Here is a 19,489-nt window from a genome sequence, read left to right as displayed (position 1 = left end):
CCAACCCCGTCCCCCTCCTCAACCTGCCCTCTCCTCATCCCCCGATCCTGTCCGGTCCCACGCCGCAGAGGCCGCCGCTGCGAGCCCGAAGCCCTTTTCAAGGTCCCTCCAGGGGCGGGTTCCGCGGCGGGAAACGTGCTGGCCCGTCGTTCTCTGGAGGTTCCTTCCACGGGCAGAAGAGGCCTTTTGTGCCCCCACGCTACTGAAGTGTCGCCTATGACAGCCCATTGAGAAGTCTAAGCCACACAACTAAGAGTGCAGTGTGTGTTAGCCCTGCGGGTATGAGCCCACATATCTTTACTCTGTTCTATTAAAATGACGCTAGGCTGTGTGTAAATAACTGGCTTCAGTTTGGTTAGCTGTCACGCTACACCTCACAGGTGATCACTTACATAATGTAGTGCTCAAAGAGAAAAAGCTTCCGTTTTCCACAAACAATAGACGAGATAAATAAATGTGTGACATTAAAATATGAATAAAACACAATTAGTTCAAGCAGACATTTCACTTTCAAGCATTTCAACTTGTTCTTCCTGTTTGGTTACTTTGCCTACAGAGTGAAGCAGAGAATTCTGAGGAATCAGGTGGTTTGACATTTTGGGAATCATGTCTTTTGGCTTACAACTGCAAAACTATAAGCCAGGGTGGAGACAAATTAGGCATTAAAATTGAATTTGACCAAAAGTTTTTTTTTTTTTTTTTTTTTTAGCTTTGCTATTGCTAATTTGTTTCTAAATTATATTTAAAGGATAAATATCACCTGGGAAAGGCATTGCTTTTCCCAAAATGTCAAACTAGTTTTAGAAATTGTGTGACTGCAGTGTTTAAAAAAAAAAAAAATACTTTCCAAAGTAATTTCCTCTTCCATAAGTGTGCTGTGCATCAAAAATAGTATTTTTTTTAAATATTCTTCTATTTAGCTTCACTTGTTCTTATTTCTGAAATACAGGCTTGTAAATATTCTTCTTCTCTTGCTCAATCTTTCTTTCTATTCCTCCCACTGTACATTTCTGAGCTTGTAAATATAAAAAGTGTTTGATATAATACCACTTTTTCTCTTCAAGCCTTTTTTTCCTGGTATGTAAAAGGAGCTTTACTCACGCACCCCGTCACTGTGATCGAGGCCTTGGATGAGCTTCTTTTTATTTATTTATTTTTTTTTTTTTGGCAACCTTCCCTTTGAATCCACTCAGATCATTATAATGTAATCTCATTTTTATTATAAATGCTTTAAGCACTAGAAATGAGTCACTTGAGATGCTCAGTAAGTAGGTGGGGTTCTCATGTACCGACGAATAAAATCCACAGTTTTAATTAAACTGGGTCAGGGTGGGGTTACTTTATTTGGTTAATCCCTCAAGTTATCATCTTTAAGCAAATTCATACTCATTTGAGACACTCCAGGTGTTTTGGACCTTCTCTCTGCATTCTTTAATCTGAAATTCCATCTTTAGAAACATTTCTGCACCTTTCCAGTCTTCATGGGATTTTACAAAAATAGAAGTCCACTTTAAGGCAGTAATTCTCCCTGTTTCGCAGGAAGTGGTGCCCTCTTTCTAACATGTTCATCGTTTCCTCTCCCATGATTCTTTAGTTCCAATGCCAGCTAAACACAAATGCTAGTTTCTGTTGTTTCTTGAATGTGAAAAGCTTACATTGTAAAAATGTAAAATGCTACTACATTGTTGGATGATGTTTACTGTTACCATTTATTATTAAACCTTTAACAACATGCTGGAGCTACTACAAACTAGTTGTTACATATGAGGACTTAACATTTCTTAGGGTTTTTTTCTGTAGGATACGTTGGTGGAAATGACTGAAGAAGCTGTGTGTATTTGATACTTTACCTGCTGTTCTCATCAATGATGTTGTATCACTGATCGTTGAGTGTCCAATCCTTTCTGGTGTGACGCACACATCCTGCAGCCGCCGTTCTGCGTTTGACTGACGGCTACATTGTATTTGGTACACTGATTTATAATTTTTTATGTGTTAATCCCATTTTTAGAATTTTTTTACATTTTTAAATTGTGATTTATTTTGTTGCAAACTTCTTTACGCCTTTTTTGGGAAATTTAAAATTCCAGTATGGATAATTGACATAGAGCTACAGTCATGCTCTACCCACAATGCATTTTTTAAATCTTTTTATTTTAAATATAGTTCGAAAGCTTTTTGCTCATGTCCTTGGTGGCACTTTTTGGCTTGTTTCTTTATAATTAGTCAACTGCAAATTAAGGTTTTATTATTCTGGAGCAATTTTTTATGCTTTTGTAAAACAGCACAAGTCCCTACTAAAATATAGAGAGATTTTTTTTCCCTTTTTTTTTTTTTTTTTTTTTTTTTTTNNNNCCATGTTATTCCCACTACATCTTAACATGAAAACAGACAGAAACACTACTAAGAGTAGTGTCCATGTTGAAGCGTCTGATTCATCTTTGTCTTGGGGGGATAAAGATATCAGAGAGGTTTTACTGTGACTTTAATCGAATTGTTGGATCCTGTGCTCCCTCTAGTGGAATTACATGGCATTTCATCTTCCAGTATTCTCCTAAACGTCCGTTTCTTGCCATATTTGGCTCTTATTTTGATGTTTCAAGTAAATCTTGAAACCGGAAGTGCAGCGAACACTTCAAAATAAATGCACTGCTAGGAGTATGACTGACCTGCAGTAGTATATATGTTATTTACCATTTGCACTAATTATTTTTCTTTATTTAAATAACAAATTAGTTAGTCTTTATAAAAATACATTTCTGGTTCTCGTATTAGACGATAAGAACATGTTTCTGACACCAAACGATGCCGACTTGCAGCAAAAGGTGTCTTAAAAGTGAACATCTCGCGACAGAAGCTTAAATTTTTAGCCTGTTGCTCGTCGTGATTTGTTTCCTGTACTAAAAAAAGTGTCCCGATAATAAACAACTCGCTGTGGTCACGGGCGGTATGGATTTATATTCATAGCAGGAATGTGAATAACCACGCTTCTAACTTGTGGTGTCATGTTTGTTTATACACATGCGCAGCGTCGGGGTTGAAGCGCGCTCCAGTGAGGAGGAGCGCGCACGCTGCGCCGAGGCTGCGTCACAGGTTTACAACCACGACGTCACCCTGCCCGCTGACTTCATGCTTCCGGTGTTATGGCCGCCTGCATGGAAGGGGAGAGTTATGTGTCATTTGTGTGGATAAACGTGTAGTTAGCCGGGTGAAGATGGCGGTGACACGGCTGGTTCGGTTGGTCGCTTGTGGGTCGGCAGCACGCGTGACTTTCCGCGGTTACAGCAAGGTGTGACGGTTTATTTCTGTAGAGCAGGAGCGGCTTTAGCGTTAGCTTCCAGCACTGTTATGTCAGTGGAGGGACATCCACTTCCATGTCTGTCACTTATCATTGTTTTATTTACATTTTCCAGTTTTTCATTTTTCGGCTTTTGTTTTGAAAACGGGAAGTTCGTGCAGATTTGTTTTAAGTAATAATTGGGGATTTCCCAACTTGACAGGCAGTTCACATTTTTATTAGATCAATAAAAACATTCAATTCTATAAAGAGTTACACATGCTGTAAACCACAAACCTGCCGAAATCATGTTATATTTCTTTGGAAAATTTACTTTAATAATGAAAACATTATATCAGATCTACTTTATTTTACTTGTAAAGCTCATGACAACATTTTACTCTTATTACCAAAAGATGCATGGGTTTTGCATTGGTTTTGTACTGTAAATTCAATTTCATATTTACGGGCAAACGCAATACATCTGATTTTTTTTATACTCTTCATTTAAATTAAGCAAAAAACTTTATTATAATATACAAATTTACAAGTCACACCATGCAAGCAAATTATTATTTAGTCACATAGAAAAAGATTTTTACTCTTAATGTAATCCTGAGAATATCATATGACTATTTCAGGTATTACATGCATAAAATGACTAAATTAAAAGGCAACCTCCCCTGAAGCCAAATTAGTTTTATTTTGAAATCCAGTCTTGGCCCAGAAATGAACAGGATAAGAGCCCAAAATGGGTCACCAGGCAGCAATTCAGCTCTCCTTTTTATACATTTGTTCTAGAAATAATACAAAAACAAAATCATTACATCAATATTTACACACCAACTGCAATGAATCACTTATATGGATATAATTACATGAATTTGAATAAAAAGTAGTTCTGACCTAAATGAATTATTGAAAGAGGACCTGAATGGATATAATTTTGTACTTTTCGAAAGTTTTGATCAAAAAATAACTTTGCAGTGTAACACAATTTAGACATGTTTCAAATTTATAGGAATGATTAAGTAGTATTACAGAAATGAATGCAGCCCAATCTTTGATTATTGCCAAGATTTTACCATAAAATTGATATATAGACTTCTTTAAAAAAAAGTGAAAAAGCATTCTCAATGATTTTGAGTGGTCACTATTTTTTCTTGCTTTTGTACCTCCTGAGATGTGTCTGGGAGATACCTTATTTCTGCTGCTGCTGACTCTTGCACACATTAAGACTCATTCTTTCCTCTGCAGGTGTCACCATCTTCATCTGAGCGTCTGCTTGTTTTTGAGTCTTTAAAGTCCAAACGAGCTCATCAAAGAGTCCCAGAAAAGCCTCTCAGAATCCATGTGGGCGATGGCCGGATTGTAAAGGGAACGGCGACTGTGACCACGCCTCTCGCAGTTGCACAAAGTGTGCGGTAAATCCACAACCCACAGTGGATTTTTATTATTCTTATTTTTTTGTATTTTTTTTAGGGGGAGGGTACAGCTTTGTCCTTGTGTTTCCAATTGCAGGGTAAAAGGGGCTCTGGTGAGTAAAGTGAATGGGGAGCTCTGGGAGCTTGGGCGACCTCTAGAGGCAGACTGTGAACTGCAGCTTCTTGGGTTTGACACAGTTGAAGGAAAACTGGTAAATACAGCCTGAAATTTTACAGCTTTTTAAAACGTGAGCCTCAGTTTTGTAAAACCCAAATCTTATTACCTCTAATAATTGTTGTTTGAATGCAAAGAGACAGAAATGATCATTTATTTTAAAGACACTTGACATCTATTTTAATATTTTAATCAGGCAGCATGGAGGACTGCAGCGTGTGTCCTGAGTGGCGTATTGGAACAAACATTTGCTGCTGAGGTGTGCAGAGAGGGAGCTTCAGCGTTTGGGTTTTTCTGTGATCATGTGCTGGACGACGGGTGAAATACTCAATTTTTTCTCATTTTTTAAAACATCACAACACATATTCAGATGTGTCTTGTCGGAAATGTATTTTTCCTTTACTGATTGTTGTTTTTTTCTTTTGGATCTAGCAGTGCCTTATCTCTAACGGATGTGGAGCTGAGATGTAAGGCGGCAGCAGCTCTCAATCTTCCCTTGTCCAGGCTGGATCTGAATACTGAGGAGTTCCAAGAACTTTTCCAGGTGAGTAGTTTTTGCTGCATCTGTTTAAACAGCAAATATTCTGTATAGTTATCACAGTATGTGAAAATTTAGTTTCTCTTGTCCTATTCCAATGTTAGATTATTGTTTATATTCTACCCGATGAATGCTTTTTTTTTTTTTTTTTTGGTGACATCTAATTTTTCTTTTTTTTTTGCTTCAGGGGAGTACTATGAGGCTGCAGCTTTCTGAAGATCAGATGAATGGCTCCACTATTACAGTCTACAGGTGTGCACCTGTCAGATGTGGACGTCTTTCTTAGATTGTCACTCATTGGATAACGTTTTTCATCTCTTTCATGTGACACAGGTGTGGAGATGGCTTAGCAGTGTGCAGCGGCCCCCTCCTTCCTCACACGGGCTTTCTTAAGGTCTTCAAGATGCTACAAGTACGTCTGTGATCGTGTGATTTCTTTATTATCACATTTTAGCTCAGGTGTTTAAAGTAAATCCACAAAAAACTAAAAGCTTTTCTGCTCCCTTTTTTTTAAAGCTTAAATTGATATAATTCTGTGAATGCTTAGTATGCATTAAAGTGATTCTTCTGCTCATTTCTGTACATTTTTTTCGGCACATAAATTCTCAATCACACTTTCAGTAATCTGGATATCAAAACATTCGGCGTGTTCAGGACATTTACTGCTTGTATTTCTGGTATTCATAAACTTTATAGTTTTTGAAATATTGAACAAAAGATACCCTATAGGAAATCAATGAGTCTACAAATGTCAAAATTTTAAACAGATTAGCAATAAGCCTTTAAATATATTCATGGGCTATGCTTTAATCTTTTAGTCATTTTTTAAAAAAATTGTAGTTTAGCTAATAATTTAGCAACATGCTAATGTTTTGGCTAATTTGTTAAATACTGAGGTTTTTTAAGGCTAATTTAGAGTTTAGCTTCCATTTTAGCAACATGCTAACATTTATGACTAACTTAGTTTACTGAGGAATTTTAGGCTATTTTGGAGTTTAGCTAGTATTCAAGCAACACACTAAATATTTTTGCAAAATTGGCATGTATTTGGGATTTTTAAGCAATTTTACTACAATTTTTACTGAAATTTAAGTCAACTTAAGCGCTCTTTCATGGTTCTTTTATGGAATTTCCAGTCTTTGAGCAAATTTAGCATTTTGCAAATAGTTTTTGCATTTTCAGCAAATCCCATAGCAATTAAAGTAAATTCTGTCACATGTTAATAATGCTAATAGTTTTGACTTCTGTGTGATGCATCTCTTTACTGAGACAAACGTGGAATATTCATTAACTTTATTGATCCAGAGAAGTTCCTCCACACTGACCAGCTTCTGTACAAACGTTGATTTCACATCAAAGAGACTAGAAATATCAGCACTGCCCCTGTGTCTGTCCTGCTTCCTGTCCCATGTTCCACTACTGTCATTTGTTGACTCATCACCTGAGTTTCTTTTCCTTCATCATCACAGCTGTCCTCCGTGACCCTGGCCAATCAGACTGAGCCGTCGGTTCTGAGGCGTCTGTTAGGCGTGGCGTTTCCAGGAGAGAAGGAAATGGGGGAGTGGGAGAGAGAGCAGGAGGAGGCGAGGAGGAGGGACCACAGGCGCATTGGGACGGTAAGAATTCAAGAGGAGAAAGCTGAACAGGAAGTTCTTTGTCAAACCTGTTTTGATATTTTGGTGCAGGACCAGGAGCTGTTCTTCTTCAACGATGTGAGTCCGGGCAGCTGCTTCTTCCTTCCTAAAGGAACCCACATCTACAACACCCTCACAGACTTCATTAAGGTGAGCCTTTTTAGGGAGATGTGAGGAAACAGGGAGCTGAGCAGCCTGATTAGTTTGGGAATGAAGAGGTTGCAGAAGCAAACAGTTCTGGTTCTGATTCTACCAAACCTCTTCCCATAAGTCATGTTGAAAAGAGATTGACACTTCTGAGCCCAGAAAGCTGACCCTTTAATTGGAACTTGTGCTGCATTCACACACATGATTTGCGTGTCAAATTTGCTGCTCGACTTTTGACCAAAACTGTTGACAAACTCCTGACGCGTGTGGGAGGAGCTACTGTCTCAACTTTTTAGCCTCATCGCTGCAAGGTACCATCATATCTGTACATCTCATGTACAGTCAATGGATGGAAGACACAGATGATGTTGAGATGTTTTGGCAGATGGGGGCGGGGCTAACTCAAAGGACCAATCAAAATCGATGATGGGTGTAACTTCAGTCGCGGTGCATTCACTGACTCTGAGAACTGTGATAATTACGGTCAGAAAAAGGCTGTTTAGTCTGTACTATCGTAGCCTGACAGGTGTAAGCAGCAGAGTTTTATCACGTGCAAACCGTGCATCCAAAACTCTGTTCTAGCCCGCTCCTAGCGCCATCTTATTGTGTTACAGGCAGGTCGAAAAAGTATTTATGCTTGAATAAAATGGCTAAAACATCGTTGTAGCTTCCGTGGCTTAATGGTTAGTGTGTTTGCACTTTAACTTTTTCTCATGCAATGTGAGTTCGACCCCTACAGTAAACACAGCGTCTTCTTCATGTTTGCCATCTTTTTCTTTTGCTGATGTTTAGCAACATTATTATTTTGATTGTACTCAGTGTTTCTTTTTTGCTCGCTTTTGGGTTTCAAATAATATTGGCCCCAATTTGGCTCCATAACATCTACTGCAGGAGCTGCGTCTGAATGAAGGCTGCTTTCAGCGGTACTTCTGTCTCTCTGTGACCCACTTTGACTGCTTATGATGTCCCATAATGTTCCAAGGAAAGAAAAATAAAAACAGGAATAAAATTAGAGTATTTTTTTATTATTGTCTCTATAAAAATTAGAAAAATATCATAAAGTTCAAGAGGAGAACGGTCAGATTCTCTCCTCCTTGTTGGTTTTGGACTCCACCTGTTGATCGTATCGACACGTCCCGGCCCAAAGCTGACTTCCTGATTGATGCAAATTATTCATGTGAACTATGGACACACAAAGCTCAAAAAGCTCCGCAGGACCTCAGATCACATCTGTTTAATGACTTAACTTTAGGTCTTTATGTCAGCCATGTACAGTTTTATTAAAATCTGGAAATGAGTCACATTAATCTCAACATGTTTGAATATAAACTATTTTTTTAAATATTAAAGCAAGAAATGCACTCGATGAGTTGAAATCTTCGCCTGTTTTAGTCAAACGTAATTCTACACTTTAAGTGTGGGAATTTATCCATCTTTCTGTAATTTAATAAAGTTTACATGTTCAAAACATCCAAACTAATAAGTAGCAATAACTAATAATTGAAGCAAAAGCAAAAAATCAGTTTTGCTGAAAGCTTTAAAGTTTTTCTGTTTCATTCTTCCTGCAGAGTGAATACAGAAGGCGGGGCTTCTCCGAGGTTGTGACCCCCACCCTGTACAGCACTGCATTGTGGGAGCGCTCGGGCCACTGGGAGCACTACAGCGACAACATGTTCACCGTGACTTTAGAGGGCTCTCAGACATTTGCCCTCAAGCCCATGAACTGCCCCGCACACTGGTGAGCACCGTCGCCCTCTCGCCCCGTCAGGGCGTCTACATACCAGCTTGACTCCTCCCCTTTTGCAGCCTCATGTTTGAGCAGCGCGTGCGCTCGTGGCGGGAGCTGCCTCTGCGATGGGCAGACTTCGGCGCCCTGCACCGGAACGAGCTCTCCGGAGCTCTGGGAGGTCTGACCCGAGTCCGGAGGTTCTGCCAAGACGACGCTCACATCTTCTGCACACCTGAACAGGTAAAATAAAGTGTTAGAGATCTTTAAACATTCAGATTAAAAGTGGGAGGAATACAGTGACTAGGTAGGCTGGACAAACATCTCCTGAGAAACTCCAGGAGGCTTCCTCTTCAGTGAATGAGGCTCTTTGTCCGTTAGAACAGGAAGCTTCCATGTGTGCTGCTGGAGCTCCAGATGTCCTGACCCCCCCACCACGGAGATCCCAAAAGTCTAATCCAGACTGTCTCCACAAGATGATCATTGTCCTCTGATTCACTCTTCTTTTCCCCATTTGTTTGGAATTTCACTGTTTAAACTCTGCTCTATTGATCACTGATAACCCCTCACTGTTTCCCCTTTTGTTCTTTTGATGTTTTTCTCCAGCTCGAGGAGGAGATCGTTTCCTGTTTGGACTTTGTGCGCAGCGTCTATCAGGTGTTTGGATTCTCCTTCCACTGCCTGCTGTCCACACGTCCCACGCCGTGTCTCGGGGAGCCTGAGCTGTGGGACAGCGCCGAGCAGGTGAGCTCGCGCGTTTACACACTAAACCCCGTCGTCTATTCTAACAGAAATCTGCAGCTACTGTGCATTTATAAACCACATTTTTTCGTCTGCTCCTGATTCACACAATTTGAAAAATCAAGGACTCAGAAATGCAACTTTGAACTTAATTTTCTTTTTAAATGTCCTCCATGAGAAAAATGCTACAAAAACATGTTAAACCACAATTTCCCTCTGACTTTGTGCTGTTTTGTGTGTGAGCAGCAGCTACAGAGCAGTCTGCAGCAGTTTGGAGAACACTGGGAGTTAAACCCTGGAGATGGAGCCTTTTATGGACCAAAGGTGAGTAACCGGGTAGATCCTGATTTATTTTAAGACCGTTTCCTAACAAGCAGCACAAGTTTGAGCTGAATTTCAGCTGCATAAATGACATCTGTTCACAACATATGTATGTCAGGTACTCTTGTAAGTTCATACATAATTAAAAATGATAGAACTCTTCAATACAAATGGAAAAAAATAACTAATTTTGTAGTGTAACAACAACCTACAGTTAATTTTTGGTCAGCAACAGTTTTTACTTCTTCTTTTTGGAATCAAGCCTTTTTTTTTTAATTTTATTTTTTTTGCAAGTCCTAAGTAGAAATAAATCTCATCAGAAGAATCAGAATCAGAAGCAACTTTATTGCCAAGTATGATTGCACATACGAGGAATTTGTCTTGGTGATGATGGTGCCCAACGCACACCAACACACCGAGACAGCCATCCGCAGCGCCAAATGCATGTTGTTTCAGTTATACGGAGCCCCTAAAGGGACACCCAAGTAAAAAAAAAAAAAAAAAAAAAAAATTCCAGCTACTATCTGTAGAGCACCAGATAGAATCCAAATAGTATATAGTGCTCACCAGATAGGATCTGGCTACTATCTGGTGCTAACCTTTTACTATCTGGTGCACACCAGATAGTAGCCAGAAAAAAAAATCTGGTATGCACCAAATAGTCACCAAAAAATATATTTTTAGAAAAAAAATCTGTCCATTATCTGGTGCTCCCCAGATAGTAGTCATAAAAACGTTTTTGTTTTTTTTTAGAAAAAAATGTTTTTTTTATTATTATTTATTTATTTATTTATTTATTTTACTTCTTTGTCCTTTTAGGGTCCCTGTACAATTACAACCAAGTTTTTCTTAGCTTTTAAAATTGTATTTTTAAGGTAATAATTAACCCAAATATATCTTTTGATTATTATATTAGTAAATATGTTATGAGTTATTGTAATACCCTGTGACTCAACTTTTTAAGTTTAGATTCTTCCCTTTATAGTTGAACACTATAATAGTTATTTTCATTAAACCACATGACTTAACTCTTGAAATAAAAATAAACCAATAAAAAAGTATGTTTGTCAGCTGTCAGCACAAGGCTTCAGTTCTATGAATGAAATAGTGTAATGTAATTCCTCTGAGATTATCATAATTAGAGTCGGAACAGATTAGTGAGGGACAAAGACTTCTTTGTTTTGCTTCTGCAGAGAAACATGAAGCATCTGCAGATGAACTTCTATGAAAGTTGAAACAGAATCCTTCATTTTTCCTTCTGTTAATAAAATTTGTTCTGAGAGACACTATCAGGTTCTTTAGGAGTTCTAAATCTTTTCTCTGTTAATATAAAGTTGGGGAGTGTTGGCCACACTGATGCTCAGGTTCTCCAAGAAATCCATTTGCGACCTGTTCTGTCCACAAAAAAGTATTTTGGAGACCAGAACTCGCACGAAGCTTTCTGCCAATGAACTCCTGCCTCGTGTTTTATCACAGATCGACATCTTGATTAAAGATGCAATCGGCCGGCAGCACCAGTGCGCCACGATCCAGCTGGACTTCCAGCTGCCGATCCGGTTCGACCTGCAGTATGTGGGGTGAGTGGGTTTGAACATTCCTACATCTGTAAGCGCTTAAAGCAGCTCAGGAGTCTTCGTCAGGTCAGCTCTGTGTGGTCAGGTTAGAATCCTGAACTACCTGCTCAACTTTTTTTTCTTTCTCATTTTATGATATTTGTTATTAAAAAAAAACAGGAAAATACATGTAGTTTAGAAGTCTGATCAATCGCCTCTGATCTTTTGCTCAGACGAGACGGACAGCTGCACAGACCGGTGATGATCCACAGGGCAGTTCTGGGCTCTCTGGAGAGAATGATCGCTATTTTGGCTGAAAACTTTGGTGGGAAATGGTGAGGAGATGATCATCATCTATAATGGTGCCTCTCAGACAGGAAATGTGGTCACCTCTTCCCTCATCACTTCTCGTTTTACCCAAACTAGGCCCCTCTGGTTGTCTCCAGCTCAGATCATGGTTCTTCCTGTAGGGGGCAACAGTGAGCCATACGCCAGACAGGTGAGTATTTTTTTTTTCTCAATCTCCTCACTAAGTATAAATTACTCGTACTCAATGTCAATCTAACTTTTGCTTTTAAGGTAGTTCAGCAGTTCACTGAAGCTGGCTTCATGGTGGATTTGAACGCTGATCAAGGTGCCACCTTAAATAAGAAGATTCGCTCTGCTCAGCTGGCTCAGTACAACTACATATTTGGTAAAGATCTTTATCTGAGGCCATTTTAATATCAAGTAAAGCTTTAATGACTCAGTTTTTCTGTCATTTTTTTTCTAGTGGTGGGTGATAAGGAGAATGAGAGTGGAACGGTGAACGTCCGCAGCAGAGGGGGGAACCAGCTTGGCAGGAGGCCGGTGGTGGAAGTGCTCCGATCTCTCTCACAGCTGAGAGACTCCAGGAGCAATCTGGACCAGTTCTGAAATATCATTGCATCTTTCATTAATAAAAATGTTTTTTTTTGCATGTTTAAGGTGTTACATTTCTGTTTTTAATAAAGATGTGGCTGTAAGGAATTAAAGTGTGTACTTTTTTCAATGTTGTAAAGGTGGGCGTTTATTATAAAATATCAGAGTATTGCAGCTTCAGAAACGATTTGTTCACTGAAATCCATGAAATAAAACTCTGTCTGCATAAGTCATGTGGAGATTTTGAAGTAGAAAAGCAGACATGCTTTCAAAAGAGCAGATGAAAGGGAGGACACGGAGGAGGATTTGACTAAAATAGGAGAGGGAGCAGCTGTGTGTTTTTACTGGTGTTTGGTGGAAACAGACAAAATAAGGTAAAGGTCAAGAGGATTGAACTTTTTTTTTCTTTTTTAATTGAAAGAGGGCAGCAAGATGGAAAAAGAACAAAACAGTCAGTATGTTCCAGAGATGATAAAAGCTGCCATTTATCATCAATGTTAATGAAATGAGAATGGATGGTTTGGTACTTTCATCAGGAAATCATTTGATGGAACAAAACTAATGAGCTTTTTTTTTCTTCTCAAAAGTCCTTTCGTAAGACTGGATTTAAAACCATAAAAATGACTAAATTCTGGCATTGCACAAAATGTGATTATTAGAATTTATAATAAACTGAAAAAAAAACATTTTTCTGCTACTTGTCCACATAATATAACTCTTATCTCTAATTTATCATTTTTAAGATGAAAATTGTGTAATTTTAAAACAAGTTACCCCCTTTACTGTATGTCACTAATAATATTAAAAAGACTCCACTAGGCATCACCTTCAAAAGGGAAAAAACAATTACAAAAAGACATATTTTTACATTATTGGAAATAAATGTAGGAATAAAGGATTTAACTGTTTTTTTAATTTCATTTTGACCAGAAAAAGGTTACTATAAAATGTGATGTTATTGCTGATAAATTTGCTTTAGCAAAATATGACATAATGCATAGAAATGTTAGAAAACGTGCTGTAACTTTTGCATTGTAATGATTAAAAGGAGAAATATTGTATGTTATGGATTAAACAAACTGATATCCATAAAAAATCTGACAAAAAGTCAAAATAAGTGTTACTGAAACTTTTTGTAGATGGAGATCTGTTTACATTTTCCTCCTCGGGTTTGGTTTGTAGTGCATGTGGCATGTATGCTGCTTTATTAACTATAACAATAATGCTGAACGTCTGCTCCACCTCTGCAAAAATACACTTCAGTGTCTGAAATTAACAAAATCCTGTTTTTAGCATGTTATCGTGGCATTTTATGGGTGAAGCACAAAGTTACTGATCTGCTCCATTCTGATGCATCCACTTGCAGACCAATAGATCCATTAACATCTTCATTTTCCTTATCTGAGCTGGTATCTGGATTGAAACTGTGGGATGAAATAGCTTGAATATTCCTCACCATTTTTATACATTTCTGATAAATTACTGCCAATCTGCAGAAACTGTTCTTGTCACAGTTCAGACATCAGTTCCCATCTCCAACCACCAGAGGGAGCCCTCACCAGAGTTCTGACTCCTCATGGTCCTCACTACAACTCCCATCAGCCACTGCCATGGACTCCTTCCTGCTCAGCTGTTCATCATAATCATGGTTACACAGCGTATAAACCCACTCCAGCGTCCTCTTGTATTAATAACAGTCTCAGCAGTTTTCTCATTTCCCTTTTTCGCTGTGTCTTGACCTCTGCCTCCTTGCCGACCTTCTGTCTTATTTTTGACCCTCACCTGGACTCTGACTACGTTCATGTCTTGCCCTTGCTCATTAAACCCTTTGCATATGGATCCAGACGTCTCAGTCTCTTCATCACAGTTCTATAAAACTTGGGCTAAAAATGACAAAAGTAAAACATTAATTTTGAATGATTTTACAATAGATTAAAAGAGGATTGAAGTGGGACTTTAAAATGGTAAATCACACCTAACCTCATTTTTAATCTTGGTGTTCATTTACAAAATTTAGAACATCCCACAAAAATCCCAGAACAGACCAGTACAACACCAAAAGAACAAACGTTCTGTCATTAAAATTCACAATTTTGTTTAAATTAATGTATTTTATTTTGAAAGGGCTGTATTGTTCTGACAGTGCAAAAACTGCAAATGCTTAACATCTTTTAAAATGTTTTGGAAATCAAAAAATGAAAAGTTGAAGTCATTTTAATAATATTAGAGTTTTTTTGTGCACCTTTGGGGTTTTTCAAAATGTTAAACTTATTTTTGAGGTTTCGGGAAGCACAACGCAACACTGATTTCTTCATCTTAGTGGTCTGTTTGACAGAATGATCTGTTTTTGTGGTAGAAACTTTTTTCTGCAGCTTTTCTCCAAATTTGGGAGATAAAAGTGACCCAAAAACCCCCCAGTCATCAGCTCAAATTGCACAGTAGCTGCATGGCGATGACATAGACCGTTACCTCCAGTAAACAGCGCTCTAATCTTTGCTGCAGATAACAGGATCCGCCCCCTCTCGGCCTTTCTTACATCCCCTCTGTGTCCACCCTCCACCGTCATTATCTCCTCAGTGTAACACAAGCACATGCAAACACACACACCCATTTACACAAAGCAATCCTTCATTCAAGTGGAGTCACACAGAGTTCGTAGGAAATTATTTTTAGAGAAAGTGACTAAAGAAAATTACAGTTGGGTCATTTTGGAAAAATGAGCTTTTATTACAGCGGCCGAGCTTAGACGGTCATACTGCATGATTTAGTTTAAAGAGAAAAATATTTTCATAAATCCTTTTAGACAAACATTCATATTTTGTGCATCAATCTCTGAACAAATTTTGCTGTAGTTAGTTTTGGATTTACTGTAGTCTGAGGTTGAAACAGATTTCATGCCTTTGATTTTAGAGCTTTGAAACGGAGGAGTCTGTCCTTCATGGTTACGCAAGTTACAAAGAGAATGCAGACTGTCGAAAAAAGAAAAAACACAAAAATCCAAAATCTGTTTTGGGTGTATTCCTGGAAGTGGTGACAGAGGAACAAGCGCTCCGAAGTCGCTGTGTGGTCTGAGCTCCCTGTTGTCCTGGAAGTCTGGCCTTCCTGGTGGGATGCAGGGTGACTGTGACCCCGCTGGGAGGCAGAGCCCAACTGGCTGCTCGGAGAAAGATAAACAGGGAGCTCCGCATTGTTCTCCCGGTATCACCAAGAAGCTGTCAGCCTGAGTGATTGAAGGCTGAACCTCCCAAAATATCCCCTTCAAGGCCGGGCTGCTTTTCCCGTCCACTCCGTTATAAATAATCTGTGTGTGTTTTATGAGCGCATGTTCTCCAGAGAGGGGACAAAAGAGGAAAGTGTGGGAGCAAACGCACAGCCGTGTGATTTAACGTCGCCTTAGAAAGTGAAGCCACCGAAGACAATACCTGCTGGTTTGTGAGGCTGTGGGACAAATAGAGCACCCCCACATCCACCCACCCACTGACCTCTTACTACAGACACTGGCTCAGATGCCAGCTGTAACAGAACACAGTCTGAATCCACTGCTCGACCATCAGGTTAAAAAGCTCATGAACACATCCCAGCCAGCAAGACCAAGGGGGTTTAAAAGTGGGCAGAAAATGTGGGTCCTGTGGGTCTTTGGGGGCCCCACCTATGTTTCCACATTGGTTTAAGTGGGCACTCAGTGGGTTAGCTCGCTAAGCTAGCCAGCCTCCAGGTGGACCGCGTAGCATGCTAGCGAGCTCCACTGTAGCGAGCTAGCAAGCGCCGATTTAGCGAGCTCCAATATAGCAAGCTCCATTGCTGTAGCAGGCTAACGAGGTCCGCTGTAGCAAGCTAGTGAGCTCCGTTGTTGCAAGCTAACAAACTCTGCTGTAGCAAGCTAGTGAGCTCCGTTGTTGCAAGCTTCGCTGTATCGAGCTAGCAAGCTCTGCTGTAGCAAGTTGTATTGTAATTAGCTAACGAGACCTCCATTGTCGTGAGCTTTCAAGCTCTGCTGTTGCGAGTTCCATTGCTCCATTGCTAGCAAAACTCTGCTGTAAATGGCATATACTTGTATAGCGCTATTGCCCAAGGACACTTTGACACACGGGCGGATAAGGTAAGACTCGAACCCGCAATCTTCTGATCAGGAGTCGGCCGTCCTACAGCTGCACCAACGGCCGCCCCACCACCAAACGGCTGGTTACTGGAGTGACCTATCCCACTGAGTGCCCACTTAAGCTAATGTGGGCAAACTCAGGTGGGGTCACCATTTCCTGCCCACTTTTAAACCATATGTGGCCCACTTGGCCTTGCTGGCTGGGATATGTTAAAAAACTCCAATAGGATTTGTCCAACAATTCAAAAACTAAAACTATCATCAAATACAGATTCAGGGTCCACTGTTTATAACAAGTATTTTTTTACTTTTACAAAAAAATTTGGGTTCCAGCTCACAAAACCCATAAAAATAGGATTTCAGAAAATGTTGAAACTGATATTGTGGATTTTATTTGATTTGTGGATAAAAAAAAAATACTTGAAATCAATCAAACTGAAGAGTCTGAATTAATTTTCTATGAAAGTTCGCTTTTTTAAATGGAATTATGGAAATAAAGACACATTTCGATAATATTGTGGGAATTTGTGTTCACGTATGAAGGCGCGGCAGCATTGATGCTCACACGACTGTATTTGTGTGTTTGCTGCTCAGCAACGGCGTCCGCTCACTTTCCCCTGAAATGAAGGAAAGAGGCAGAAGAACGCTGTCAGAAAGCTTTCCCCTTTTCTCCTCAAAACCTCAGCCCACCCACTCTGCCTCGGCTCACCTCCCTCCTCCTGTAACTCAAGCGTCCCCGATAGGCTGCTCCTCCTGCTATCTGGCTGCTCCTTCCATTCATCAGCCAGACTTCAAGTTCTTCCTATTGTCATGAACGCCGCCGCGGCGCCGGGTTCCACACTCCTGCATGCTCGTTCCAAACTATGTCTGCTATGCTCGGCGCACGGCTGACCTGATTTCCTACCTAGAGGGAGCAGGCCGATGAAGAGCCCTCCTCGTGAGAAAAGACGCACTCGCTTGATTGTTTTTGGAGACCTGTTGAATCGCTCACAGGAGGGGAGGAGGTCAGAGGTCACGTTGACCCGCTGCAGAGCCGAATAAATCCTTTCCTTCTCCGAGTCTTCAAATATTTACTGTTATCATTCTTGGGTTGTTCTAAGTCTCTGTAAAGTCTTGCAGTGTGGGAGAGAGGAAGGGAGAGTTTTGACAGCTTTGCATGAGTCTTCACAAACAGACGCAGGAAGAGTGTTTTGTATAAGTCCATACATCACAGAGGGGCTGGAAACAAACCCATCAACAGAAGTTCTAGGAAACTGGTGGATTTGAACACCGCCGTTGACCTGGAGACGGTATACATGGTTCTGAATGAATTCAATTCAGAGGAGGTCCTGGTTGACTGCGACAGATCCACTGCTCCTATCAGACCGAGCCGGGGGCAGGAGTTTGACCTCCGTTTGTTTTCAAGATTCCTCCTTTTCAGGGGTAACTTGAACCTGTCGGGGGGGAGATGGAGTCGGAGTTTATACAAGACTCAAAGAGTGAGGGGGAGGTGGTGCTGGAGCACACAGCCAGACCTTTGTGAATGCGGTTTGGAGCGCGCCTCAAATTTGGAATAGTTTAACATAAAAGTGAAGCTGCTGTTGTGAGTGTGGCATGATGGGAAGGATTGATTGCTTGTGGAAGAACGGCGTGATTGCATCAACCTCTTACTCACGCATGTGTTTGTTTTGGGGACTTAACTGACATTTTTTATGAACTGAAGATCCTGATGAAGAAAGCTGGATTTTTCTTTGGTGTTTTTGGTGTCCTTCTTGGTGTGTTTCACATTATGGAGGATAAATCTGTTGAAAGTATGAAGTATTTATTTATTCAAGTTGTTGTCAATCAGGAGCAGACGAAAAAAATCTGTTTAAAATAGTGTATTTGTGACGTAGAAAATCCGGTAGGCGAGCCACAAGCTCCGCCCCATTATGATGCATCTACTTGTAAAACAAACAGATCCGTGTACGTCTTTGGTTTCTTTGTCTGAGCTGGAATCTGCCAAAAAGCTGGATAGCTCCAATATTTCTCGCCATTTTTGTTGGCAAGGGTTGTGAGGTAGTGGGAGAGAGAGTGAACAAAGGGATGATGGGAAGTTTGGGCAGGCATAATTATAATTAAAAGTCCACTGGAATTTTTTAAAAAATAGATCCAAAGATGATCAGCGTGAAAGTTAAATGGGATTAAAGATGACTTTAACACCAAAAGTTTTAGTGTCTGTTCGGTGTAAAACATGAGCAGTGCTCAGGCTTTAGATTAAAACCTGCCAGTGGCTCATGAATTATCTATCGAGCTTTACAGTGTCTATATTTCTTATAAAGTGTGTCTGCTAATGTTGTTTTAAATCCTTTAAGGTAAAAAGACTCACAAAGCTTTCATTCAATGACGAATGTCAGAGCCCTGCAGGCTTACGGGCCTCACACATAACATGGGGGTAAAATCTTTGTGGAGTTCCTGCTTTGAGTCTGTGGTCGCTGTGCAAACCTCCTACTGACGATCAATTTTAGCTCTAAAAAGGTTCATCTTTATAGACTTTTTATTTTACTGCCTAAAAAACTTGGTAGAAACTTTGAATACATCATAAAACCTGCATGTAGTTGACAGAAATTCATCGCTTTTTAGTAATATTGTGAGTGTTGTGGAAGCTCCAACCCGACTTCAGGGTCATTTTCAGGAGATAAACTTTCTATAACTTCACTTTTCGGGAGGATCGTCTCACCTGCTTTCATTGGATCATCAACCACAACAGTCGTCACTTGAGTAAATCCTCGATCTTTGTTATGTGTTTCAGATCTACTTAATCATGTGCCGTTTTGTCACTTTTTTTGTTTCTGCCTCTGTTCTTTGCTTTGTAACGTTTTATGTTAAAGTCTCTCTTTGATCTCTTACATTTGGGTCCCATATCACCAGTTCCCAACCTGAACCCATCCGGAGAGTTCTTTACCACCTTTGATGAAGATTTTCCTGCAGTTCAA

General features: G+C 39.9%; 2 protein-coding genes across 3 annotated transcripts in view; both read left to right on the top strand.

Moving 5' to 3' along the window:
- Positions 1–1,884, top strand: part of rprd2b (regulation of nuclear pre-mRNA domain containing 2b) — a gene marked incomplete in the record, with an annotated part of 17,100 nt that extends 15,216 nt beyond the window's left edge. Inside the window, 1 exon segment of the mRNA XM_024268168.2 lies at positions 1–1,884. Coding sequence (XP_024123936.1) covers positions 1–206 — 206 coding nt within the window.
- Positions 1,885–2,361: 477 nt separating this feature from the next.
- tars2 (threonyl-tRNA synthetase 2, mitochondrial) lies at positions 2,362–12,544 on the top strand. Of its 2 annotated transcripts, none has more exons than XM_024268170.2 (18): positions 2,362–3,289; positions 4,535–4,701; positions 4,799–4,913; positions 5,073–5,194; positions 5,312–5,420; positions 5,602–5,666; positions 5,748–5,826; positions 6,884–7,030; positions 7,100–7,198; positions 8,764–8,933; positions 9,002–9,164; positions 9,528–9,665; positions 9,909–9,986; positions 11,460–11,560; positions 11,770–11,871; positions 11,963–12,035; positions 12,116–12,230; positions 12,309–12,544. In XM_024268170.2, the coding sequence occupies exons 1-18, from the start codon at positions 3,215–3,217 to the stop codon at positions 12,449–12,451; spliced, it is 2,061 nt and encodes a 686-aa protein (XP_024123938.1). In that variant the 5' UTR covers positions 2,362–3,214; the 3' UTR covers positions 12,452–12,544. The 2 variants fall into 2 exon arrangements, with proteins under 2 accessions (XP_024123938.1, XP_024123937.1); XM_024268169.2 differs by having other exon boundaries at positions 5,309–5,420.
- Positions 12,545–19,489: the final 6,945 nt, after the last annotated feature.

This window comes from Oryzias melastigma, linkage group LG16, assembly GCF_002922805.2.
Source record: "Oryzias melastigma strain HK-1 linkage group LG16, ASM292280v2, whole genome shotgun sequence".
Classification (NCBI taxonomy): domain Eukaryota; kingdom Metazoa; phylum Chordata; class Actinopteri; order Beloniformes; family Adrianichthyidae; genus Oryzias; species Oryzias melastigma.
The sequence above is the reverse complement of the archived record's forward strand: the minus strand, read 5'-3'. Positions and strand labels throughout refer to the sequence as shown.